At 44.8% G+C, this 26576-nt stretch overlaps 1 protein-coding gene across 2 annotated transcripts in view; it reads right to left on the reverse strand.

Annotated features, from left to right (window-relative positions):
- Nucleotides 1–3792: 3792 nt before the first annotated feature.
- Nucleotides 3793–26576, reverse strand: part of TAFA5 (TAFA chemokine like family member 5) — a 582115-nt gene continuing 559331 nt past the window's right edge. For both annotated transcript variants that reach the window (XM_036761827.1, XM_036761828.1), the window contains exon 4: nt 3793–6136. In XM_036761827.1, the coding sequence (XP_036617722.1) occupies nt 6128–6136 (9 nt within the window). In that variant the 3' untranslated portion in view covers nt 3793–6127. The remainder of the gene's footprint in view (nt 6137–26576) is intronic.

The following is a 26576-nucleotide window of genomic DNA, read 5'->3' on the forward strand; positions in this document are numbered from 1 at the left end:
CCCTGGACAAGTCACTTAACCACTCTCTGTCTCTATTTCAACTGTAAAATGAGAATAAAAATAGAATTTGATGAAATGAGATAATATTTGTAAACTCTCAAACACTATTTAAATGTTATTATGAAAAAATGAGTAATATTAATGGTAATAATGGAATGGAAAACATTTCTTAACAATAAGAGTTGTTCCAAAGTGGGTGAGAGCGCTGCCTTGGGAGGTAAGGTATTCCTCCCCATTAGTGGGCTTTGAGCAAAGTCTATTTGCTTAGTTGCTGAGGGGCTCAAAGAGGGGATCCTTATGCCTGGATGCTTTGGACCAGATAGTTTAAAGCAAGACTACGTTGGGGGAGGTGTCATAAGATTGGAGAAGGGCAACGGTCCTAATTTACCAAAAAAGGGTGGGAGCAGAACAGTCTCCAAACTACAGGTCAGTGAGTTCAATTCCTGGGGAAATTCTAGAATGACATTTTAAAGGGATGGTTGGTGACCCACTAGAAAGGGAAACAGTGCTTCATAGGAGCAAGCTGGCCTTCATCATGATTAGGTCAAACTAAATTAACCTCGTTTCCATTTTTGAAGGGATTGTTGACCTGGTAGATGGGTAGGCTATTGGGAAGATTTTTGCTGAAGTTGCTGATGTTATTCTGGGGAAGAAGGTGGAGGCGTCTGAAGCAGACATTGGTACAAATGGGTAGATTTAGAGCTGGGTGAATGGCTGGACTCCAAGACTAGTCTTAGTGACTCAATGTCAGTGTGGCAGGATGTCCCTAGTAGAGTGCCCAAGGGATCTGTGCTTGGATTTGTGATGTTTAACATGCTTATTGGTGACTTGTGTAAAGGCACATAGAGCACCTTTAGCAAATTCTGGCGGTAGCACTAAGGCAGGAAAGATAGCTCAGATACTGGAGAACAGGAAGGATTTAAAATCATCTTGACAGGCCAGATTATCAGACTGAATCTAGTAAGATAAAGCTCAGTAGGAATAAGTGTATAGGGTGGGGGAGATGCAATTGGGCTAAAGAGACCTATGGATTTGAAGAGACTGTAAACTCAGTATGCAATTGGAGTTTGATATGGTAGACAGAAAAATAAAATGAATGTGATTTTGGGTGGCATCAAGAGAGGCAAGGCCACCAGGATTGTAGACATTGTAGGAGGTGCAAGCTGGAGAAGATGGCTTCCATGCTCCTGTCTGGCTCATAGACCCTGGGAGAGCTCCTTTGTCCCCTGCCCTGATCAGTGGCATTTGGAGTTTGGGATTCAGTTCTGGGCACCCTAGGTTAAGAAGGACATTGGCATTATGGGGAACATTCAGAGGAGAAACATTAGGCTGCTGAAGAGCTAGGAGTCCATATCAGAGAGGTATTGATGGAAGGAAATAATGATGTTAAATCTAGAAAATATTCAAGAAAACATGGCGGTTGTCTTCAGGTATTAAAGGAGATAACATAGGGAGGAGGGAATGGAGGTGTTCTGAGAGTCTGTAGGCAGCAGAACAAGGAGCTTCAGTGTAGATGGAAATGGAAGGAATGCCAATTTAGACTTGATGTCAAGAAAACATTTTCTAAAATTTAGAGCTGCCCAGAAGTGACCTGGGCTGCCTGGGAGACAGTGGGATCATTTCTTTGGAGCATTTAAGAGGGAACTAGATGATCATTGTCTGGTATGTTAGAGTAGGGATTCCACTTGGGTAGAGGTTGGGGGAGGCCTTCACTGATTCTGAGACCTGTTTAAAAAAAACAAAACAAAACCTTAGCTTAAGAAGTCCAAGGTGCCCAGTCATCCTGATCTATATCCCACCACTGCCCCCAGATGGCTCTGGAGGAGAATGTGAGGCTGGTGACCTTGCACAGTCTTCCCTCACTTAAATCCAATTCACTTGCATGTCACAGGATCACCTTCCTGATGTCATGGTCCTCTTTGAGAATGAAGGAAAAACAATGACTGGGTCCTGGCTAGTTCTGTGTCTGTGCTTTTTTAATGAATAATTATTACCCAAATTACAATAGATCTCTTCCAACTTCCAGACTTTTCTCCATATCACACAGTACATTAGAACAAACTAACTAATGACCTTTAGTTTAAAAGAAATTGGCCTCATCCTAAATGCTTCCATTTCTCCAGCCACGAGTTTGAATCTAGTCATATATCCCTCTTCTTCTTTAGTTTAGTGCTCCTTCTGCTAATAACTTTGTACTCAATGGACATTTCTCCCATTTGAAAAGTAGCTAATAACTTTGTACTCAATGGACATTTCTCCCATTTGAAAAGTAGTACAAAAAGGCACTTACATCATTTTTTGATTCAGGGATGAATGGGCCCAAGGAAACAAGCATAGGATAGGAAACAAAGGATGTGGGTTCAAATCCAGGGTTTGCCATTGCCACTTATGCCCTGGTCAACTGGGGGCAAATCCTGACCACTAATAGATCTCAGTGTCCTCCTCTTAAAAAGCAAGAGAGATGGACTAGATGAGCTCTGAGGTTGCTTTGAGCTCCAGGTCTAGAATTCTTTGCATGGAATGACACAGAATCAAAGAGAAGAACCAGAGAACCCCAGGGCTGGGAAAGAGCTCAGAAGTCATCTCTGCCAGCTTTGGATCAACTTTGTGCTGTAGAAATCTGATGTTCCTCACTAGCATCATTACCATATTAGAGGATTTAAAGCCAGGAGAGGCCTCCAAACAGGAAATGCCAGAGGTGGGAGGGATATTAGAATAGGGAATGTTTAAGTTAATCTTAGAGAGGAGGGGAAGAAATAGACATAAATGTTGGGGGATATTACTGTTTTGTAAGAAATGACATGTGTGACGAGTACAGAGAAGTATGGAAATATCTATATTAACTTATGACAAGTGAAGTCAGCGGAGCCAAGAAAACTATGGCCCAACAACAAGGTAAATTACAAAAATAACCCGTACAAAACATCCTGAAATGGATGTTGCAGAATTACAAAGAATGAGCATGGGCCCCAAATAAAAGAAGACCTCTAAGAAAACCCTCTCCCTCCTCAGCTTTGCAGAGGGGCAGATGCTCAGCCAAAGAGATTTTCAGATTTTGACCAGGGATTGATTGATTTTGCTGGTATTTTTCTCCTTCCTCTTTTTCTTAATTTCTTTTCTTGTTCTGATCTATGGAAGGATTTGAGGGGGAAAGGGAGAGATGTCAAGATAAATTTAGGTGGTATAACAAAGATATCAATTAAAATTCATTTTTAACATTGGACATCACAGCTGGAATGAAGTAGTTCTGATTTAGCCCCATGCCACTTCCCTGTTCTCCTCAGTCATACCCTAGTAAAGGGATTCAACACAATGTCATGAACTTTGAATCTCAAGTGTCTGGACATTTGGTCCAATTGAGAGCTAAAGGGATCCATATCTGTGAAAGAAACCAGAGCAAGATGCAGAGAAAGAACCCCAAACCATAATGCAGTTACTTCCCCTGGTAGAGGTGAATCCCCTCACAATGGTGCATCTAGCTCACCCAACACTTAGGTACAAACCAAACTCATGATATACAAACATATAAGGATCCAACCTGGGGAGGTCCTCATTTAGCCTATGCTGGCTCTGAGGCTGCATCTTGTCAGATGAGTCACTTCTTTTCTGTAGGCCTTGTTCAAGGCATTGTCCAAACAAAGTCAGAGATGCACAGCTATCATCAGCAGCTAACCCTTCAAAAGGACTGGCTCTTTTCCCAAAGCCCCTTCCCAATTCTCACTCCCCATTACTCCCAGAATCTGCCACCGTTCCCACTGTGTGCATGCCATGGCTAGGGAACAAAACGCTCACTTATAAAAGGATTTTTTTTCTTTATTTCCATAATTTAGCGGAATCAACACAAAAACTGAATACTGTAAAGCAACAGAAAATGTTGTAACATCTTAAATTTCTCAGTCTTTGCTAAATAAGGCGACTACACTCTCTTCGGAAAGAAACAACCGGAGGTGGGAGGAAGGAGGAGACAGCCTGGGCTGAAGAACCTATGGGTCGATGTATCTCCCAGTGCTCTCGGTCATGTGGAACCCATTGTTGTTCCTTTGTGGGGCAGGAGGGCCATCCTGCATTACACGGCATATAGCACCCAGCAACCAATGGTGCTCACTGCTATTCAGATACAGGTCAGACCTGTTACACAATTTGGAACAGGAAAAGAAAAAGAAAAAGCATCATATACACTGGTTTGCCTCAGATATACTTCTAAACTCATGATTACTGCCTGTCTAAATTAAGTCCCCCACAATGTGGGAACAGGCTTGAATCAAATGGACATTTTCCTTTTGAGCTTTAGTCTGTGGTTTCTTGATCATCCTCTAAATGCTTTCTCTTGGTAGCATAGATCTAAGATAATCCTAACGTTAATTGGACTAATAGGTAGTATACTACAGTGGGAATTCAGAAAGGACACGGGAGTTAGGTTACAATTCATTGCCAGGAAAAGAGGAATACCAGAGCTGGACACCATCAGCTCTTGTGATCTCATCACATTCCCAGCGTGACTAGAGAAAGATACCAGATCTCAGAATTAATCCAGCTCTCCACTTCTTCCCCCAGTGTAACTTCTTCCCTATCTAATAATACTAAGGCTAAGGACTTTGGAAGATGGGAACACAGCAACTGAGCTGCCAACCAACATAAAAATAGACTTGTGGGCAAAGGGGACAAGAAAAGGAAAAAAAAAAAAAACCTCAATTGGAAAAGCCATGATTAAAATATTTTACACCCAAATTTGACCAGTATAGAGTGAACCCCCCCCCACAAAATTCCAGAGACAAAGCTAAAAGAAGCCCCATCTTCCACCAGTGTGATGGTTGGATGCCTTTATGTGACATAAACAACAGGATTGGCGACTTTCCGAAAGTATCCTCCCTGGCCATGCTTCACATCCTGTGCGGTGTGGTCACTCCCGGGACTGGAGGGTTTAGAAAGCCCAGTGGGAGTCAGACTGTTCATCAGGCCTGCGAGAGCTACCACGTTAATTGTTAAATAGTATTCTCTACAAATATACAACATATAAAAACTGTTAAATATATAACTTTAGGATTTTCAAAATACATTTAATGATCTCTTTCAAACAAGTGTTACTTTTTTTTTTCTTTAATTTGCTTTCTGTTGCTAAATGGTGCATCGGATGAGACAGAGGTCACAGGAGACCAAACATGCTCTTTGCAAATACTGGATTATCCAACTATCAAAAATGGAACGGTAGAAGAGGCATGTTTAACTGGTTAAAACGGAAAATGATTTTTAGTACGATAAAGTCAATCTAAGTACAGAGGGATAAAGGGGCCACGGCCACGGCGCGGGTGGCTACACAGTGGCGGCGAGTCTGTGTTCTATGGAAGTCTGTTTCCTTGTGTCTAGAACATCGGCTACGGACTCTCCATGCTCGGTCTGCATTCTTTAGAGGCAAATCTTTTCTTCAGGCGCACTTCCTGTGACTACCGACTGCAGCGTCTCCCCGGTAAAGACACCCCGGCAAAGACGCCTGCTGGACAGCAACCGCCCAGCTCGCTCCGCGACAACAGGAATCATTCATGTCTCTGCTCCCTCCCCCCACCCCGACCTCCCCTCTACAATTTAACCCAGATAACTTTAACAATAAGGTTGTGTCCTCTTTAAAATAGATTTTGCTCTTTGGTCTATTGTATATACTGAAAGTATAAGAAAATAAAGCGGCTCAGACAGTCCAGGGCACGAGGAGAGACTCTCTCTTGCGCCTGAGTGTCCCCCCATAGACAAAACAGTCTTCTCTAAGGCTGAATGGACTCTTCTCTGCAGACAACTCCTCCCATTAAACCACATGGGTCACATCGAGTCCAGCAGCTGAGTGGACCCCGGGGACGGGCGCTCACCATGGACTTGGTATTGCTAATGCCCAAGCATCTCTTTGCTCCCTCTGGTCCCTAGTTCGGTGCTCCTTAGATGGCCAGACAGACTTTAGCGCACGGCATCAGTGGAAGAATGAGGCTGTCTTTGATGAGAAACAGAGAAACAGACGGTGGAGGGGAAGGACGTACAATGGGCGATGATCCACAGAGGGAGAAACTCGACTAAGGTAAGGAGCTCATGCAGAGCCTAAAGCCGTCGTCCCCAGGAGATCACACGCTCGCTCATGCTGCAGCTGTCAGGAGACCTGCGGATCAACAAAAAGAAATATGTCAGCCTGGGGTTCTGGGACCACTCTGCATTTAAGGGCACGGGGCCTGCGGCCTTAGGAGAAGAGGAAGTAGGGCCTGACGAGGCAGCATCGACTCCCATATCGTCAGCCTCATAAAGCCGACTTAATAGAATCAGCAAACGCAGACTCAAAAGGGAAGGAGAATGTACCTGTCTTAGCTGTCTCAACTTAGAGATGGGGAAACTGAGGCTCAGTGAAGAAAGGAACTTACCTGAGGTCACACGGTAGAAGCAGGGGTCCAACCTGCCCACTTTAATGAGAAGGCTTCAGAGGCCGGAAGTCACATGGCCAGCCGGTAGCAGAGTGGATAAAAGCGATGACAACAACAAGGGGGAAGGGAGCAAGTGTTTATTAATCACCTACCCTGTGCTGGGCACTGCGCTAAGCACTAGACAAACACCTCACAACAACCCCAGGAGGGAGGTGCTTTTATTCTTTTTGTCTTACAGATGAAGAAACTGAGGCAAATTGAGGTTAAGCGACTTGCTCAAGGTCAAACAGCAGTTGAGTGTCTGAAGTGGCATGTCTGGTTCTTAATGTAGAACTTCTCTCCCTATTCAGGCTACCCAATGTTAGACCAAATCACGAAAATTTAGAATCAGAAAGAACCTCTGAGGACCTGGGATGTCACAGCAGAGGGAGCTCCCCAAAGTGGACCATCGGCTTCTCTGTGCCTAGTCAGCTCAGAGCTTCTCAGAGGCCCAGACTCTGCCAGAGGCAGCTGGGAGTCCATGATTTCCTCTTTCTGTGTGTGGCCTCTGTTCATGACTCTCTTACCATCATGTGCCTGTGTCCACTTCTCATGCCCTAACCCACTAGAGGATGAGGGCAGGGCATGTACTTCAGAAATGTCCACTTTGGTGTTTCAGATCCCCAGACTCCCCATCTCATTATTAACAATACAGCATGGGGCAGCAGACAGAGCTCTAGATGGAACCTGGCTCTGCGGTCTTGGCCAAATCCCCATTCTTCTCTGGGCCTCAGTTTCCTCACCTGTAAAAAGAGGGAGTTGGACTTAATGTTTCCTAAATTCCCTTCCCACTCTTTATCTCAGATCAAAGATCCTACACTGACACAGTTCCCCTGTTAGAGGCCCCCCACCCATTAGGTGGGGTTGGGTGCCCAGTCCAAGGCTTGGGCAGGCCCATCCTTGGTCTGTGGCTGAACTTTGTATGTTTGGGCTCATCCATCAGGGAATAGCTTCCCTGTCCCCAAATGCTTCACCAGAATTCTGACAGGACAGATGACAAAGGGACAAGCCCAGAGGACTAAAAGATGGTGGAGGGGAGGCTTGCACTATTCTACTTGCAAACTGCTACTGAGGTAGGAGCAGTGACTATTATAATACATTCATTATGGTAACAGTAACAACGAGCAATGAGAAGCAGAGAAGGCCAGCAGAGGAGAGTGACCTCCAAGCCTGGTAGAGTCAGGATTTCCTGTTTTGTCAGAGCCTGACCCTGAGACCCTGGGAAGCTCACTGGGGCACCTAGGGCTACAGGCAGCTCCCTGACGTGAAATAACTGAAATGCCACCTGCCTTGATGAAAGGCACTTCCTCCCCTGTACACTTTGGGAGTCAGGGCCTCAGGCCACACGGAATGGTTGAATAAAGAATGAAACTTTGTACTTCATAAGGCCAAGAGGGTAATGGTGGCTCCCAATGACACAGAACGGGAAACACTAAAGGGCTTTGTCTGAAAATCTTGAAATGCCACAGAAGTAAGAATTATTAGATAGAAGATATTTTAGAAGAAATATGAATATTACTGCCTCTTCTCAGGCCCCTCTCAGTCCTTCCATGCCTTGTTATGAGGCCCCTCCCAACTCTGACACCCCCTGTTCTAAGCTCTCTCCCAGCCCTGACATCCCCTGTTCTAAGGCCCCTCCAAGCCCTGATATTCCCTGTTCTACTGCCCCTCCAAGCCCTGGCATCCCCTGTTCTAAGGCCCTTCTGAGCTCTGCCATCCCCTGTTCTAAGCTCTCTCCTGACATCACCTGTCCTAAGGCCCCTCCCAGCTCTGACAACTTCTGTTCTAAGATCTCTCCCAGTCCTGACATCTCCTGTTCTAAGGCCTCTCTGAGCTCTGCCATTCCCTGTTCTAAGGCCCCTCCCAGCCCTGACACCCCCTGTTCTAAGCTCTCTCCTAGCCCTGACATCCCCTTTTCTAAGGTGCCTCCCAGCTCTGATATCCCCTATACTAAGGTCCCTCTCAGTCGTCTTTCTATTTGTAAGACCCCTTTTAGCTCTGACAATTGTTTTCCAAAGTTTATAAAACTTTTCACTTTCTATGTTTCAAGATCCCTAATAATAATTCTAAATACTCTCTGGCTCTACAATGAAGGAAAGACACACATCGTACACAATACTTCCATAGGATACATGTGCTGGACTGAACTTATGGCCAATAACTGGAAGATGAAATTTTGGGGCTCCCAGCTGGGGAGGAGATGGAGGGAAGCTAAACACAAATTCTCTCTCTTTCCCTCCTTCCCTCCTTCTCTCCCTCAGTCTCTCTCTCTCTCTCTCTCTCTCTCTCTCTCTCTCTCTCTCTCTCTCTCTCTCTCTCTCTTTCCCCTCCCTCCCTCTTTCTCTCTCTCCCTCTCCCTCTGTCTTTCCCTCTGTCTCATCTCTCTGTCTCTCCCCCCTCTATCTCTCTGTCTCTCCCCCCTCCATCTCTGTCTGTCTGTACATCTCTCTCTCCCTCTCTCTCCCCTCTCCCTCTCTTCTCTTTCTTTTCTCTCTGTCTCTGTCTCTCCCTGTTTCTGTCTCTGTCTTTCTCTTGTTTCCTCAAAGCCTTTTGTAACTCACAACCATCATATTTTTTGACTTCAAGGACAGCTTTTATCTGAAGAGATCAAAGCCTTTACAAAATGGACCCAGCCGTGAATATGATTAAAGGCTTGGGAATGGAGGCTCTGAAGGCAGCTCTTAGACAAGGGCCCCATTTCCCCCAGGAGGCAAGGCCACGAAGTGACTTGGGACTCAGATTTTCAGGATGAAATAGCCCAGCCTACAGACAAGGTGGCTCAGCTAAGGAAGGGACTCCTGCTCATTGTCTGTGCTAGCAGCCCATGGGTGGGTAATGCCACGTATCTCTAATATCCCCCTATCTCTGTGGAAGTCACACACTAACCATTTATTAAGCACCTAATATGTACCTATGCTGTGCTCAACATTGGGGATAGGAAGAAAGCCAAAAGACAGTCCTTACCCTCAAGGAGCTCCCTCTCTGATGGGGAAGACCACATACCAACATCTCTGTACAAACAAGATATCTTCGGGATAAATTGGAGATAAACAATTGAGGGGTGGCCCTGGAAGGAAGAGGTTCTGGGAACGGCTTGGGTCTTTCCTCCAACTGCCACTTAGGAGCCCTTCCTCTGTGTCCATAGGAGAACTAAGAGTTTTGGAAGGTTGCTCAGAGATCATCCCCTCCAGCCTATTCAGAGAGGCAGGTGCCTTGTTCCCACCACTAGTACTTGGCAGAGCCTGGGAGTGAGGCCGTTTATTCTGAGAGTGATGGTCAGGGGCCAACAAAACAGGTCCTCGTGTGGGCATCCCTGTCGTGGGAATTTCTTCTGCTAAACCCATCTATAATTTATTATAGAATCATAGATTGAAAGCTCAGATGGACTTTAATAGAGGTCTCTTTCACCTTCATTTTACAGAGGAGGAAACTGAGGCATGGAGAATAACTGATAAATTTCAGAGGCAGAACCTAGCTATTCATGGTTCTGAGTCCAGTCTTTTATCTATTAAGCCCAATAGCTTTTTACCTCACATGTCTTCACTTGGTGAATATGTATCATGGCACAGATTTTATTTTTGCTGTGTTAAATTAATATTAACATTCTTAGTAGAGGATAAACGCTTAGTATTAAACATTCATTACTTAGTAAAGTGCCTGGCACAGAGTAGGTGCTTAATTAATGCTTGTAGAATGATTAAAATAATGTTCATGAATATGGCCCCTACCTAGGAGCTTACAGTCTAGTTAGAGACAAATCACCACGTGTAAAGTTAAATAAAACCACAAGAACTGGCCCAAGGAGGAATGAGATAAGGGCAGGGAGATTGTAACATAAGTTAATGGCTTTAGGAGGCCAGGGGATGGGGGCTGGCATTTCCATCTGGGCTCACCTGGGAGGGCTTCATGGATCACAGATTCACAGCACAGAGTCAGAGGGACCTTAGCAACCTTTGGTCTAACAAACACAAATGCTCCCTGATAAGCAGACATCCAGCCTCTGCTTGGAGACCTCCAGTGACAGGGAGCTTACCTCTCAGGCATACCATCCTGATCCAATGTAGCTGTCAGAATGAAGACATTCTTAATGGTCAATTTGTTCCCAATCATTGTTCTCCAGATTCTCTGGGCTACTTTGAGAAGCTGGATGTGGCCCCAAGTTCAAATCCTGACTCAGATGCTCGCTAGCTGTGTGACCCTGAGCATGTCACTTCATCTCTGTGGGACTTAATTCCTTCATCTGCAGAATGGGAGCACCTGCCTCACAATGTTGTTTTGAGGCAAAAATATGATAATATATGTAAACGCTTTGTCAACCTTGAAGTGTCCTGCAGACTGTAGTGGCTGTTGTCATTATTAATATGACTGTTATCACTGCTTATTATCACTGCCATCTAGATTGGACTAGTGGCCTATGAGCTGGCATCCAACCTTAAGAGCCCAGAATTCTGGAAGGCCTCTTCATAGAGTGCCAAGGACAAGAGGGGACTGAACTCAGGGTGCCTCACTCCCATCCACTGTCCCTTTGGACTCTGCCAAGATTCTATCCTCCAAGCAGAATAAACTGGCTGCATCTGGCTAGGGAACAGACAAGCCAGACACCCCAGGACCACTTGGATATTGAGGCCCCCCCTTGGTGGGCTTCCTGGCTTCTTGCCTAATTGTTTCCAGAATGATCCTAGAAGAGGGAATATAGAGCATGGCTTAGCTCATTCTTGGGGGTATCTGCAGCCTCAGGGCCCTGCCCTGAAAAGCTCCAGCATTGCCAGGGGCTAGGCTGGCATTGATGGGTACTCTGTGACCTACTGCCCCATTTCCTAGAGAACAGTGAGAGGCTTTGTGATCTTTGGGGATTTCACACACAGACTACCTGAGTTTTCTCACCAAACCTTGGCTCATTCACATCAAGGAGACTGGAGGAGACTGGGGGAATCTGGCGCCATCCTGGGCTCTTCTTTGTAGCCAGAAAAATCCATCCCAGATTAAGATGCTCTGAGGTTAAGCTGAGATTGTTCTTCTTGTCCTTCGCCTGATGTTCAGGCATGTTAACCATGTATAATTGCCTCTTACATTGAGGTTCACTTCTACCGTTCCCTTCAAAGGAGGTGCTGCTCAGGAGGAAGCTGCCAGCAGATGCCAGGTTACAAAGAAGCTTGGAGCTCCAGGGATTGGATCAGAAACCTCCAGGTGGGGTAGCTCCTGTCTCTTCAGTAAAGAGGATATGGAATGACAGTGGGTTCCCAGCCAAGCGGAGGAGCCCCGGCATCCAGAGATGAGCAGCATGGTGGTGGGTGGGGGGAAGGGAAGGATAAATCAGAGGAAGGTCAACTCAGAAGCACAAGGCTAGTCCTGAATATTTATACCCCAAACCTTATTAAATGTGGACTCCAGAGACATGGAATCCATGAAAATAGGAATGAGTCAGTTCCTTTCCCCAATCACTCATGAAGTGCCTACCATGTGCATCACAACAGGCAAAGGGAGCATAGAACAGCACAGGGCTTCCATTCCTCAGGGGTCAGATGCCCCTCCTGCCTGTGCAGAGTTCTGCATGTGCTTTGAGATCTCATTCCTCACAGACAGCCTGAAGATGAATCTTTCTCAACAGTCCTTGGACAAGGGCAAAAGAGCAAGTGAGTAATGCCTATTCCTGATGCCTTTCTGTCAAACCTTTTGTTCCACTGGCAGAGCCTTTCAGATTCAGCATCACATCAGGACACAGGAAGTTGTCATGCACAGTAGGAATTTAGAGAGGGCCCTTTTCGTCTTCAGAGTGCTTTCCCATCTGTTATCTCATTTGAGGTGGCCAAAAAGCCGGCATTATTTCTCAGATGAGGAAACTGAGTCACGGCAACTCTGTGGCAGAGATGAGTTAAACTCAGATCACCTGATCCTAAATCTGCATTTTTTTCTACTCCACCAACCTGCCTCACTGCTTGCAGTGAGTATGAGGAGAGAAATCCTACTTAAAGCTGCTTGATTCACTGGCTGGAGCACCATGCTTACAGTCAGATGATCTAGGGTCCAGTCTGTCTCTGCTGATTCTGATTCTCGGTGTGACCTGGAGTAAGTCACTTCCTTTGGCTGAGCCTCACTTTCCTCCTTGGTAAAAAGGGTATGATGATTCTTGTGACTCCGTACCTCACTAAGATTTGGTTGGGAAAGATTAAAAAAAGAAAAGGACTTTACTCATTTAAAAAGAGATTCTGTTAATGGAAAAACAAAAACACTGGATTCAAGTCCCAAATCCTGACTAACCACAAGACAAGGGAAATCACTGAACAAGTGAAAGCATTCCAGCATTTTATACTTACTGAGTGCTGTCTATGCCCAGAACAGAAGATAGTAACCAACCTAACTATGATATATGGATTACATAAGTGTTTCGGAGAAGGGCAAAGTGTTCTGTGAAATCTAACGGGAACACCTTTATAAAGTTAGGAGAATCCCTGGAGGAAGTGGCATTTACATGGGACCTTAAAGGATAAATGGAAATGGAAGTGAAAAAGCCAGGGAGGAGAAGTGGGTGGGGCCAGATGGAGAGGGCCTTGAATGTCAGGCAAAAGTGTTTAAACTTAACTAGAAACACCTGAGGGATCACTCCTATTTCTCTGTGGGAAAATACAGAGGCAGCAGTAATTCTGGTGAGTACCTACATGTCATAGGGTTCTTGGAATATTAAATTGAAACACTGTGGGTAAATCACTTTGCCAACTTTGCAGTGTCCCATAAATGTCACTTATTGTTACTATCATCATTATGATTGTTTTATTTTTCAGAGTTGCACCATTCACATAATTAACGATGAGCACCCAACTTCAGCATCCCCAGGAACCCAAAGGCACATAGCAAATCAGAGATTCAATCTCCAGCCTCAACACCTTTGAATCCTATCACACATGCAAAGCATTACAGAGAATTGTCCCCTGGGGAGGAAGAGAGACAGAGACAGAGACAGAAACAGAGATAGAAAGACAGAGACAGAGACCAAGCACCAAGCTGTGAATGGGACCCAGCCCAGACATTTAGCACATGTGGAATGCTGGGTAAGCTGCCTTTCTGTAGTGAGAATTGATTTCTTCCTTGTAAAATGAGGATGCTGATATCTTTACTATATACCTCAAAGGGTTATTTTGGGCCAGACTCAGAGCACCAGGCAGCTTGATGCCTCCCTTCCCACCACCCTTCCTCCCATTTTACAGATAAGAAAACTGAGGATAAGAGAAGTTATGCAAATGGTCCTAAATTGCAATGATGGTAAGACTGCTGGGATTTGAAACACGGCCATGCAATGCCAAATCCAGCACCTGACAACCACCCTTTACCCACTGGCCATCAAGACTTTGATGATGTCAGGAGATCTCCAGCTTTGGGCACCTCCTTCCCTCTCAAGACAATCCATCCCACTTTAGGACAGTTCTCTTTGTTAGCAAGCCCCCCATCCCTGCACTCCACACTCCCAAGCAGGAATTTGCCCACCACTTTCCCTCCTGCCACCCCCCCCCCCACTGCTCCTCATTTTACCCTCTGAGAAGTAGGTGTGATTTCCCCTTCCCAGGAGGCCAGCCTGGGGATAGTGGAAGACAGAGCCCCTCTGCCCCTGGCACCATCTCTTCTCCTCATCCAGAGCTGTGCTGATTGGGAAGTCTGTCTCTCTTCCTCCCACTATTGTGTATGAAGATGACAAGGAAAGCTAGCTGGCACCACAGTACACACAACACCCAGCCTGGAGCCATGAAGACCTGAGTTCAAATCTAGTCTCAGGCACTTATGAGCTGTATGACTTTGGGCAAATCACTTAATCTTCGTCTGCCATAAAACAGGGATAGTAGGAGCACCTGCCTCCCAGGGGGGCTGTGAGGATCAATGAGGTAATTCTGGTAAAGCACTTAGCACAGTGCCAGGCACATAGTAGGCACTAAATAAAAGTTAAATATCATGAGGAACAGCAGAGTCAGTGTGGCTCAGCCAGAGTACTCACTGGGCCATGAAATCTGGTCAGGGAGAGGTCCCCTCTACTTAGGAAGAGTTATGAGAAAACCCTCTAAGACGTCACTATCCCTTCAGAGAAGTGTGGTATTTTTCTCCCATGTAGGAGACAAACACTGGAGGTACCATGATGATGATGATGATAGTGGTGGTGGTGGTGATGATGAGGATGATGGTGGTGGTGATGGTGGTGATGAGGATGATGGTGGTGGTGGTGGTGGTGATGAAGATGATGATGATGACGGTGGTGGTGGTGGTGGTGATGAGGATGATGGTGGTGGTGATGATGATGTTGATGATAACCATTTCACAAGAGAAAACTCAGTCCCAGTGAATTGAGATGACTTGCCCAAGGTCACATGACTCAAAGGTGAAGTGAGAGCATCTTCTAATCTCCTGTCTCCCTTCATAGTCAAGTGATCCCCTAGAGGCTTAGCTCATGTTGCTGCAGCCCTATACACAGCCCAGTTTTCCCTGAGGTTCCTAAGCACCTTTGGGAACATCCATCATTAATGCCTTCCAGCACATGGGAAAACTCAAGCCTGGAGCTTTCAAACCCCCAAAGAACTGTGGCTAGCAAGTCTAGGAACTTGGAATCCAAACCAGGCCATGACACCAATGTTGGGCCTCTTCCTACCAGGGAGTCGTATTATGATTTCCATTTTACTGACAAATAGGGCGTCCCATGCCCCTGCCACCAGGGTGAAGGAACTTGCTTCAACTGGGGAAGAATGAAGAGCAGGATCCCAGTCTCCTGATTCCCAGTGCCAGGATTTTCCACTGTGAATTGTGGATTCTTTCCTGGGATCTCATCGATGAAGGGTAAAGAACCGAAAGGCCTTGTACAATTCTCTGTGACTTCAGGGCATGGCCACAGGCAGTAACATAATGGATTTGATGTGTAATGTCCATTTTCCCTTTCTGTGACTTAGTTTCCTCATCTGTAAAATGAGGAATGGGACTAAGTGATATGTAAAACCTCTGACAGCTAGAACATTCCCTGCTCTAATCACTCCTTGTAGGCCCCGAATGTTTCCTGGTGTACTCTGATACTCTTTATTCTAAAGGTCTCCAAAGAATCTTAGCATTGGACCAAACATCTGTCTCAAAAGGCTCCTGACTGTGTGGTCCCTTATACAGAAAATCAGACATCTATCTCATGTGTGCCTTTCGGGTTCACCTTGGCTCCTGAAAGCCTGCCTACCTGTCATATCCTGAAGAAAGGTTGGGTTGCAAACCCACAAGCTTGGTGGATTTGCCAGGCCTGCCTACTGCAGAGCCACCACCTTGCTTCATGAGCTGACACCAAGTAGCCTGGCATCTGTAGTGTGCTGGGCAAGAGCCATTGAGAGCCGCAACTTTGTCTGCCAGGTGTGGCTGCTGTCCCAGGTACTGCTGGAAACTTTTCTGATCTTTTGCCACATAAACCAAAGAGCACAGCATTCGGCCAATGACCCAGACAGACCTTAGCAAGGGGATTGTCATCCTGTGGCTTATGATGGGGAATGGGGCCCTCCCCATTGAGCTCCAAATTTCATGTAGCATGTGCAATGAACAGGGGCTTCCTTGGTATGTGGTGATCCTCACCCCCCTGCCCTATCACTACCAAGTCTAGAGCTTTGGATGACAGGGAACAGAGAACTTATAATTAGAAAGAAGTTAAGGGTTCACCTTCACTTTTTAAGATAAGAAACCAAGGCCCAGGAAGGCAAATGGCTTGCCTGAGGACACACAGGTAGCAAGTGGCAGAGGCAGCATTTAAACTCAGGTCTTCTCATTCTAAATGTCCAACTCATACTACTGCCTCTGGGTATTATGGAGGACATTCACATTCAGGTATGGGTCAGAGGAGGCAGTCAGTTCATGTCCTTCCAGCTCTGAGATTCTGTGGTTCTCTCCACATTAAATCAAATTCTTTATAGTTAATAAGGAGCAACAGTCTGTCTTCTCTCTGTAACAACTATGTATTGATTTATTTTCTATTCATTCTTTATATATTTTATATAATATAATGTGTGTGCATGTGTGTGTGTGTGTTTGTGTGAACTGTCTCCCTAACTGAAATGTAAATTTCTTAAGAACAGGGATTAGTTTGTTCTTTCTACTTGATGTTCCCATCACTTAGCACAGTGCCTGGCACATTGCATGTGATTAATAAATATTTGTTGATCAAATGATCGACCAGCAAGAGAAAGAGCAGGATTGGAGTGAGGTCAACATCATGCCATTGCTAACTATTTGAGGCAGAGTTGCTTATCGAAGTTTGTCCCCACCCTGGTGAGCTATACCAGAGCTGTGAGACACTCACAGATTCAATTCTCACTTATTAAATCACCTGTAAGAGCCAGTTCCAGAGCCACGGTGCACTGTTTCATGTTTAAAACTCCAATGTATAAAAAAAGTATGTAGGATATACTTCAAAGTCTAATCACTATTATTCATGCCTTTAAAAGAAGTGTATCTATTCATGGCCATTTTCTGATTTCAGTGATAATTACCAATTGGCTCTCAGGTACTTGGAGTTTGCTGGCTCTGGACACTCTGGGTTGGGACCCTCTGATAATTCCCATCCAAGCAGCATGTTAGTACTTCCAACTAGCCCATCAGGTCAGTGAATATGAACTGTTGTTCTTGTACCAAAGAGGATGAAATGGGATCTCAGAGAAGTTAAGTGCTTTGCCCGAGGTCACACAGCAATGGCAGGAAAGAGGCTGGACCTCGGGCCTAGCAGGGCTGAAGCTGAAAGGGGCCTTAGGGAGTATCTGATACAAAGCTCTTATTTTAAGAGAATTGCGAGGTTGTCAAGGGTCAAGTACTTTGGAAGACTTCAAATGTCACTGAAGTATTAGCTGACAGCAAGCATAATAACAGAGGCTGCTCAGTGTGGTAGACAAAGGGCAGGCTTGGGAGTCAGGAAGAATGGGGCTTTTCTAACTACTGACTGTGAGATCAGGAGCAAGCCACTTAATTCTCACACTGCCCCAGGAAACTCTGATGGATAAGAAGTTGCAAAGTAGGTGTCAATTTGTATTGGTAGAGAGCGTTCCTTCATGGGGAGCTCCACGCCTGGATGGAATCCCAGGTCTGGATGCCGCCACCACCACCATCACTGTTCCTCATAAGCAGCAAAACCCAGGTTCTTCTTTAAGACCACTCCAAGGTTAACCTTGAAACCAGGTCTCCTGAAAAAAAGTTTCTTTCCAGGTAAAATCTAAGGAACGAGTTGTTAGTTCAGATCCTCCTCCATGGAGTCCCCTTTTCAGGCTAGAGGCTGGGTCAGACCACCACCTGGGGATCACTCTTGGAAAGAAGCCAGGCTCTGACAGGCAACAGCTTGCAAACACAGTGACCAAGATGCCTAGCTCCCACATCTCTGAATCCCCAACTCCCACCCAGGCTAAGCTCACCTTTCTCTTGGGATGTGGCTCCCATGCTCTCAGCTTCAGCCATTTCCTTTAGGAAACTGAAGCCAATTTCCTCAGCTCCCCATTCACAGCTTGTCCAAATCAACCCCTGCTCCACCTTTCCTGTCTAGGCAAAGGTACAGGGATCAATTAATATTCCTAATTGTCCTCAAGCTGGCTCTGAAGGCGTCCACAATCTACCTTCAAACGATCCATCCAAGTTTGTCTGTGAAGTTCTCTATGGTCCAGCCAAATTGGAAAACTCTCTGCCTCCAAGTAGACCTGGGCTTGCCTTGGCTCACATTGTTCCTTCTACCTGGACATTCTCCTTCATGCCCCTACTATCCAGTGGCTGAATTTTCCCCTACCCATTAAAGTCCATTAACGTCCATGTGGAATACCTGGCATCGTGTAAGCTTTCTCAGATCACCCCTCCCTTCCCCTGAGCCAGGCATGACCTGTGCCTGTCCCTCAGGATCTCATTCATTCATTCAGCAAACACTTATCGAATGCATAATAATAACAATGGCAACATTTATATAGCACTTCAAGGTTTGCAAAATGCTTTATATATATGACCTCATGTGATCCTAACAAACCTAGCATGTAGGTGCTATTATTATCCCAATTTCATTGATGGGGAAACTGAGGCTAGGAGTGATTTCATGATTTGCCCAGGGTCACACAGCTAGTAAGCGTTGGAAGTTGTACCTGAACACAGGTCTTCATGTCTCTGGCTGAAGCGCTCTACCCACTGCACAACCTGACTATTGTGTCCAGTGTTCCGTGCTTAGCACTTTGGATGCAAAGATGGCAAATAGCACTTGGATCTGTCCCAAAGAGCTTCTAGTCCAATGGGGGAGGATACCTGTATACCTGTTACACCTGCACTAAACATTCTCCTTTCTTGTCACACACTTCAATGTATGCGTTACATGTATCTGGATGTATCATATTCTTCTTGCTAGACTAGAAGGTCCATGAGGGCAGGGGAGATGACTTATTTCAACCTTGCATCACCCAGAATCTGACCTAGGATTCTGTACACATCTTCTGTGGAGGCCATTCTGGGTATGTGCTGCCTGAACTGGCCTTCAGACTGGGTCCATCTCTAGGATCTGGACATTCTCTCTGGCCACACCCCATACCTTCCGGTTGGGTCCATCTCTAGGCTCTAGCTATTCTCTCTGGCAATCCCCCATACTTGGACTGCTTTCTCTCCTCTGCTCAGATTACTGACCACTCTGGCTTCCTTTCAGTCCCAACTAAAATTCCACCTTCTCTAGAAAGGCATCCCTAACTCCTTATTTTTCCAGTGCTTTCCCTCTTTTAATTATTGTCCTTTTTATCCTGTATAGAGCTCGTTTTGTATATATTTGTTTGCTTTTTGTCTCCCCCATAAGACTGTGATCTCATTGAGGTCAGGGACTGGTCCTCAACACTTAGTACAGTGCCTGGCACTTAATAAACGTTTATTCACTAATTAAACTCTTCATATGCTAAATCTCTCCTCTTCTTGTTTCTCTTCCTCTACTGTTGTGAATGGCCCCAGGCACTACCTCCTGTACCAACAACAAATTAGGAAGGAAAGTGTCTAATGATTATTTGCTGAAGCAATGATTCTGCCCCATAGAGAAAGGCCTTCCCAAGGAGTTAGAGGTCTAACTGGGTGACCTCTGGAATTTCTGCCAGCTCTGGGTGATTGAGTCCTCAAAACCCAGGGTGCTGAAGGCTATCCATTCCTAATCAGAGAGGTCACTAGGCATGTATCTGTCCCCCAGAACTCAATACACAATGGCTAGGGAACACCTCCATGCCCTTCCCAGCCTCTCCTTTGGCTACATCTGATCTCCTTGAGATTATTCCTGATATGCTTGGCACAAGTTATTTATGCTTATTGTACCCCCAACCACCCACTTAAAATTCCAGAAAATGGGCACAGATGAGATGGGTCCCAGGAGCAAAGCTAATGAGGAACTATGGAATGACTGAGAAATAGAACAATAGAGAAGCTGGGTGAAATTCAAGAGTGGTTACTAACTGTGCTGGTTTTCAAGATCTCAGTCTAAGGACCCCGGACGATAAATGAGAAAACTCATCTTACGCACCATCCACTTAGGCACGTGCGTGTGCATACACCCTGACATGCACAACAAGTCTGGACTCTGGAAAGCCCAATACATTAAGATTTGTCTAGTCAGACAGGAAGCTTACGTGGCCTGCCCTCCAGTGCATGTTTCAGCCTTCCACACAGCTCCTTAATAAATAGGAGTGCTGTAGCCATGGGTCAGTGGGGAGCACTCAGCAGCTCATGGAGCCTTTGATGTCCAAAGCACAATCATTCAAAGACCTGCTCACGCTTCATGGACAACTTTAAAACACATCCTTTTTGGAGGCCATTCCGGCAATGTGCTGCCTGAACTCTGCAGATGCTTAATCTTCCTCTCTGCTTCCTGATTCCACTAGTCCCTTGCATGCTGCATGAATTGTCCCTTGCACACAGAACTAATGAGGAAGCATTGGAGGGAAGAAGAAAGAAGGGAAGAGGGAAGAATGAAAGAAAGGGAGTGAGGGAGAGGGAGGAGGGAGGGAAGAAAAGAAGGAAAGGAAGGAAGAAGTGAAAAAAGAGAGGGAAGAAATAAGGATTTAAGAGAATAAAGAAGGGAGGACAGAAAGAAAAGATGGAGGGAGGGATGAGGAAGGAAAGAAGGAAGTGAGAGAAGAGAAAAAGAAGGAAGGTAGGTATGGAGAGGGGAAGAAGGGAGGGAGGAAGAAAAGAAGAATGAAAAGTAAGAGGTGAAGAAGGTAGAAAGAATGGGGGGAAGGAAATGAATAAAGGAGGAAGATACACGAGAAGGGAAGAATGAAGGAAAAAAGGGAGGGAAGAAAGGAGGTATGTATGGAAGTAGGAAGGAAGTGTTGTGGGGCACAAGTTTTTTGCTAGTGATGGGGTGTGGGCAGCACCACATACCAATTTTGACCCTTCTCTCTCTTGTGTGACCTGTGCTTCCTTGAGGATTCTTGGGAGCTCAGGGTAATATTCCAGACATAGTCTAGTCCTTGGTCCAGAAATTGGTCCTGGCAACTGGAGCTCCAAGCTAGAATAAAGAACTCCTTCCAACTTCACTGACTCCACCCAGGATCTACTTCTTTCCTCCTCTTCTATTGCCTGCTATGCAAGTTGTCATTGTGTCTGCCCTTCCTCTGCTTCCTAAGTAAGTGTTACAGCCCTTATGCAAGGAGACAATAGTAGTCTTGGCTAACATGCACATGTTTAGCTCTTTTGTTTCTCAGTTCTACACATCCTACTGGTTAGCACAAAAGAAACTCAAAAGACAGCTCAGAAAACATCTTTCCTAGACTGTCTGAACCAAATGACCCCAGCCCTCACTCCCAGTTGAGTCAGGGAGGCTGAATTCCATTGACCTCTTCCCTGCCTCATCATGCATTCTTCCTCCTACCCTCACCCCCCTTCAAAAAATACTTTGAAATTGGGGGTAAACAAGAATTTCCTCTATTTTTCTTTTTGATTTTCATCATTTCCAGCACCCTAGTTCAACCCACCCACAAAGAGGAATCCCTTCTACAATGTCCCCAGCAAATAGTTATTCGGTCTCTGTTTGAAGACCTTCAGTGATGAACCAACCCTCTTCCAATACCCCATTCTACTTCATGGAAAACTCTAATCAAGAGGTAGTGTTTCCTCATCTTAGGTCAATGATATCTGTTGAATCTGTGGGACTGAGGTACAAAAGAGCTGGACATACAAACTACCGGGGTTACTACCGTCTCCTTGTATAAGGGTATAATACCCAAGAATCAGGGAAAGGGGCAGAAGCAACGGGAACCCCTTGGAAGAAAAGCAGGATGCTGAAGTAACAAGGATGGTAGACTCAGTGTGAGAAGGGGGTGAGGTCTGAATACTGGCCCCACTACTTTGTCGCTATGTGACACTCGGTAGACTTATTATATTTTTGGAGCCTTGGCTTCCCCCTCTGTAAAATGGGAATAATCTTATTTCCATTCACCAAATAATCATTAAGTACCTACTATGTGCCAGTTACTGTGCTAGGTGGTAGATACAAGTCAAAAACCAAACAGCACCTGTCCTGAAGGAGCTACATTCTAAAGACCGAAGTTATTAGACTCCCTTTCACAGAATTCTTCTCACTAAAATATTTTGCAAACCTGAATGCATTCTAGAAATGAGAGCTCTCTTTATAAAATAGACACAGAATCAATGAGCATGAGCAGATTTGGTGGGAAGGTGAATATATATTAATATATAATATAAATAATATATAAGTAATATAAATCCTATTTGTTTTCCCAAGTATCCCTCTTATGAAATCAGAAATGGATTTATCCAGATCGAGTCCCTGTTACACAGAGCTGAGAAGTTTTGTTTGAGATTGATGTAAGGAAGTAGGAGCTGCCGACCTCACCTGGAAGTTCATTTTTCTCTTTTCCACACTTGGGGGCTCCCAGTACAGCTCACATCCATTCCATGTCCCAACAAAGCTGATTTTAATCATCAAAACACCTACCATTTTCTTAACTTTTGAAGGCATGCAAAGGGCTTGATTCCCCACACCAGCCTCTGGAGGCAGGAAGGGCAAGGATTATTTGTATTATGTTACAAGCACCATGTTACAGAGTACTTAAGTAGAGGAGCATGCATGGGACCAACAGTCCCACAGCCTGTAAATGAACAAGCCAAGGCAGAAATTCATTTCTTTTTGTTCTACATCCGGCCCCACTCTGCCATGACACATGACCACAGTCTTCAGAAGTCTTGAACCCTGTTTATTTATTACCCTCCCTCTTACGCCCCCAATCTACTGTCCTTTCTAAGTGTGCCTCAGTGTCTTAAGGAAGTCACAGACTCAGAATATCTCAGAGCCATAAGGGACCTCAGAGTACATACATTGCAACATGTACCTAGAAAGGAAACCTCTTAACGTTCACAGCCAGTGGTTATCTACCTTCTGTTCCAAGACTTCCAGGGATGAGAGACTCATTCCTTCTAGAGGAGGACACCTCCATATTATAATAAACTAAAATCTTACCCCATACATGGACCTTAAGTTTATTCACCACCTAGTTAGAACCTACCATTTCAGCCTTAGTATGTAGCACTCCCCATTACACATACTCTAGCCCAGCTAAATTGGTGTTGCCACTTCTCCTCAACATGACACTCAGTCTCTCATATCTGAGCCTTTGCAGGTCCTGGCCTACGTCTAAAAGCCTTACCTCCTCCCTTCTGACACCTGGAATCCCCAGCTTCCTTCAAGACTCAGCTTGCTCATGTCACCTCTAGTGAGGCCTTTCCTGGTCCTTCCCCAACATGGCCACTATGTTTGTGGATACTATGGCATGTACCTGTTGTTGCCCTCATTTGAATGGAGACTCCTTAAGAATAGGGCTGGTTGAGTTTTTTTCTTGGAATCCCCAGTGTCTGGCACATTTCCCAGTGCAGAGGAGGAACTCAATAAATGCTTGTGGATTGATTAGGCCAGGTATCCCTCATTATGACAGTTTCCTGGCTGCCTAGAATGCCACACTGCCCATGGCAGGCACTTTTTTCATTAAAATTGTGTTGTGGAAAGAACATTGGACTTGAAGTCTGCATAGCACAGCCTGTCAGTCACAAGGACCCTCAGAAGTCTTCTTTAGTCCAACCAGTAGCAGAACAGAAATCCTGTCTGTGTTATCCTTGACAAGCACCCAACCTTGGAGTGACAACCTCCAACGACCTGGTCTGAATGCTAGCTGTGTGGCTTCCTGCTACCTGTGGGACCTTGGACAAGGCACAACCTCTCTGTGTGGCCTTCATTTTCTTCTTCTCAGAAATAAAAGAGTTGGACTAGAGGAAAATAGGCCAGGAGGTGGAAGAGACTTATGTCCACATTTAGACTGCTCCCCCCATTTTATAAGTGATGGAACTGAGGCCCACACAGGGGAAGGGACATTTCAAGGTCACAAGTAGTCAGTACCAGGTCTAGAATGGGAACCCAGGTCCTCTGATGCCAAATCCCACTCTCTTTCCATCGGACCACACTGATCTCAAAAGCCTGAACCTTCTTGCTTTTGCTCCCATCATTTCATGCTCCCAAGAATGTTCCAGAATTGCAGAGCTAAGAGAATCTTCAATGTCACCTATTCTAACCCATACCTTTAGGCCTCTACTCAGCTGGTTGCCACTCAACAGTCAAAGCTTAAGAGAGAAAGTTCTTTACTAAGAAAAATAGAGCATTTTCTTTTCATTCAGCAGTCTTAGTTTCAGGAAAAGACCTTCTCTAATGAGGGGATGTTCTAGAGTGCTCTGAAAGCTAGCCTTTTTGTTCACGGGAACACTTTTTACAGATGCCCAGTGATGGAGAGATGACTAAACACTTGATGGGTCACATGGATATAATATAATATTATGGCACTGGGAGAAACGATAAGTCTGACAAAGACAGAGAAGCCTGGGAGGACTTCTGCCAACTGATTCAAAGAGAAGGAAGCCCAGTGAGGAAGGCACCCTACACAATGACACAATGTCAATGAATACCATGTAATTATAATGACCAAGCTTGGCTCCCAGAGACATCAGAGGAAATAAACCTTCCTTTTCACTTTGCAGAAGTAGGGGATGATGAATATGGACTGCTGTGTACACTGTCAGACCCAGGTGATGTCAGTCAGTAAATCAACATTTATTAAATGCCTACTATGTATTTTTTAATTTAAATTTATTTATTTGACATATTTAGTTTTCAGCATTGATTTTCACAATAGTTTGAATTACAAATTTTCTCCCCATTTCTAGCCTCCCCCCCCACTCCAAGATGGCGTATATTCTGGTTGCCCTGTTCCCCAGTCAGCCCTCCCCTCTATCACCCCCCTCCCCTCTCATCTCCTTTTCCCTTCCTTTCTTGTAGGGCAAGGTAAATTTCTACGTCCCATTGCCTGTGTATCTTATTTTTTAGTTGCATGCAAAAACTTTTTTTTGTTTGTTTTTGAACATCTGATTTTAAAACTTTGAGTTCCAAATTCTCTCCCCTCTTCCCTTCCCACCCACCCTCCCTAAGAAGTCGAGCAATTCAACCTAGGCCACATGTGTATCATTATGTATAACCCTTCCATAATACTCATGTTGTGAAAGACTAACTACATTTTGCTCCTTCCCAACCCATCCCGCTTTATTGAATTTTCTCCCTCGACCCTGTCCCCTTTCCAAAGTGTTTGTTTTTGATTACCTTCACCCCCATCTGCCTTCCTCTCCATCATACCCTCCCTTTTATTTTTTTTTCTTCCTCCCTCTTCTTTCCTGTGGGGTAAGATACACAACTGAGTATGTATGGTATTCCCTCCTCAGGCCAAATCTGATGAGAGCAAGGTTCACTCATTCCCCCCTCACCTGCCCTCTCCCCTCCTCCCACAGAACTGCTTCCTCTTGCCACCTTTATGTGAGATAATCCACCCCATTCTATCTCTCCCTATCTCCCTCTCTCAGTATGATGCTCTCTCATCCCTTAATTTCATTTTATTTCTTTTAGATATCTTCCCTTCATCTTCAACTCACCCTGTGTCACACATATATATACACATATATATATACATACACGTTCACTTATATATATACATAAACATATATATATATATATATATATGCATATTCCCTTCAGCTACCCTAATACTGAGGTCTCATGAATCATCCATGTCCTCTTTCCATGTAGGAATGTAAACAAAACAGTTCAACTTTAGTAAGTCCCTTGCAATTTCTGTTTCTTGATTACCTTTTCATGCTTCTCTTGATTCTTATGTTTGAAAGTCAAATTTTCTATTCAGTTCTGGTCTTTTCACTGAGAAAGCTTGAAAGTCCTTTATTTTATTGAAAATCCATATTTTGCCTTGGAGCATGATACTCAGTTTTGCTGGGTAGGTGATTCGAGGTTTTAATCCTAGCTCCATTGACCTCCGGAATATCGCATTCCAAGCCCTTCGGTCTCTTAATGTAGAAGTTGCCAGATCCTGGGTTATTCTGATTGGGTTTCCACAATACTCAAATTGTTTCTTTCTGGCTGCTTGCAGTATTTTCTCCTTGATCTGGGAGCTCTGGAATTTGGCGACAATATTCCTAGGAGATTTCTTTTTTGGATCTATTAGAGGAGGCGATCGATGGATTCTTTCAATTTCTATTTTGCCCCGTGGCTCTAGAATATCAGGGCAGTTCTCCTTCATAATTTCTTGAAAGATGATATCTAGGCTCTTTTTTTGATCATGGCTTTCAGGTAGTCCAATTATTTTTAAATTATCTCTCCTGGATCTATTTTCCAGGTCAGTGGTTTTTCCAAGGAGATATTTCACATTATCTTCCATTTTTTCATTCCTTTGGTTCTGTTTTATAATATCCTGGTTTCTCATAAAGTCACTAGCTTCCACTTGCTCCAATCTAATTTTTAAAGTAGTATTTTCTTCAGTGGTCTTTTGGACCTCCTTTTCCATTTGGCTAATTCTGCCTTTCAAGGCATTCTTCTCCTCATTGGCTTTTTGGAGCTCTTTTGCCATTTGAGTTAATCTGTTTTTTAAGGTGTTGTTTTCTTCAGTGTATTTTTCAGTATTTTTTTGGGTCTCCTTTAGCAAGTCATTGACCTGTTTTTCATGGTTTTCTCGCATCCTTCTCATTTCTCTTCCCAATTTTTCCTCTACTTGTCTAACTTGCTTTTCCAAATCCTTTTTGAGCTCTTCCATGGCCTGGGAC

Source organism: Trichosurus vulpecula, chromosome 5 (genome assembly GCF_011100635.1).
Source record: "Trichosurus vulpecula isolate mTriVul1 chromosome 5, mTriVul1.pri, whole genome shotgun sequence".
In the NCBI taxonomy this organism is placed as follows: Eukaryota; Metazoa; Chordata; class Mammalia; order Diprotodontia; family Phalangeridae; genus Trichosurus; species Trichosurus vulpecula.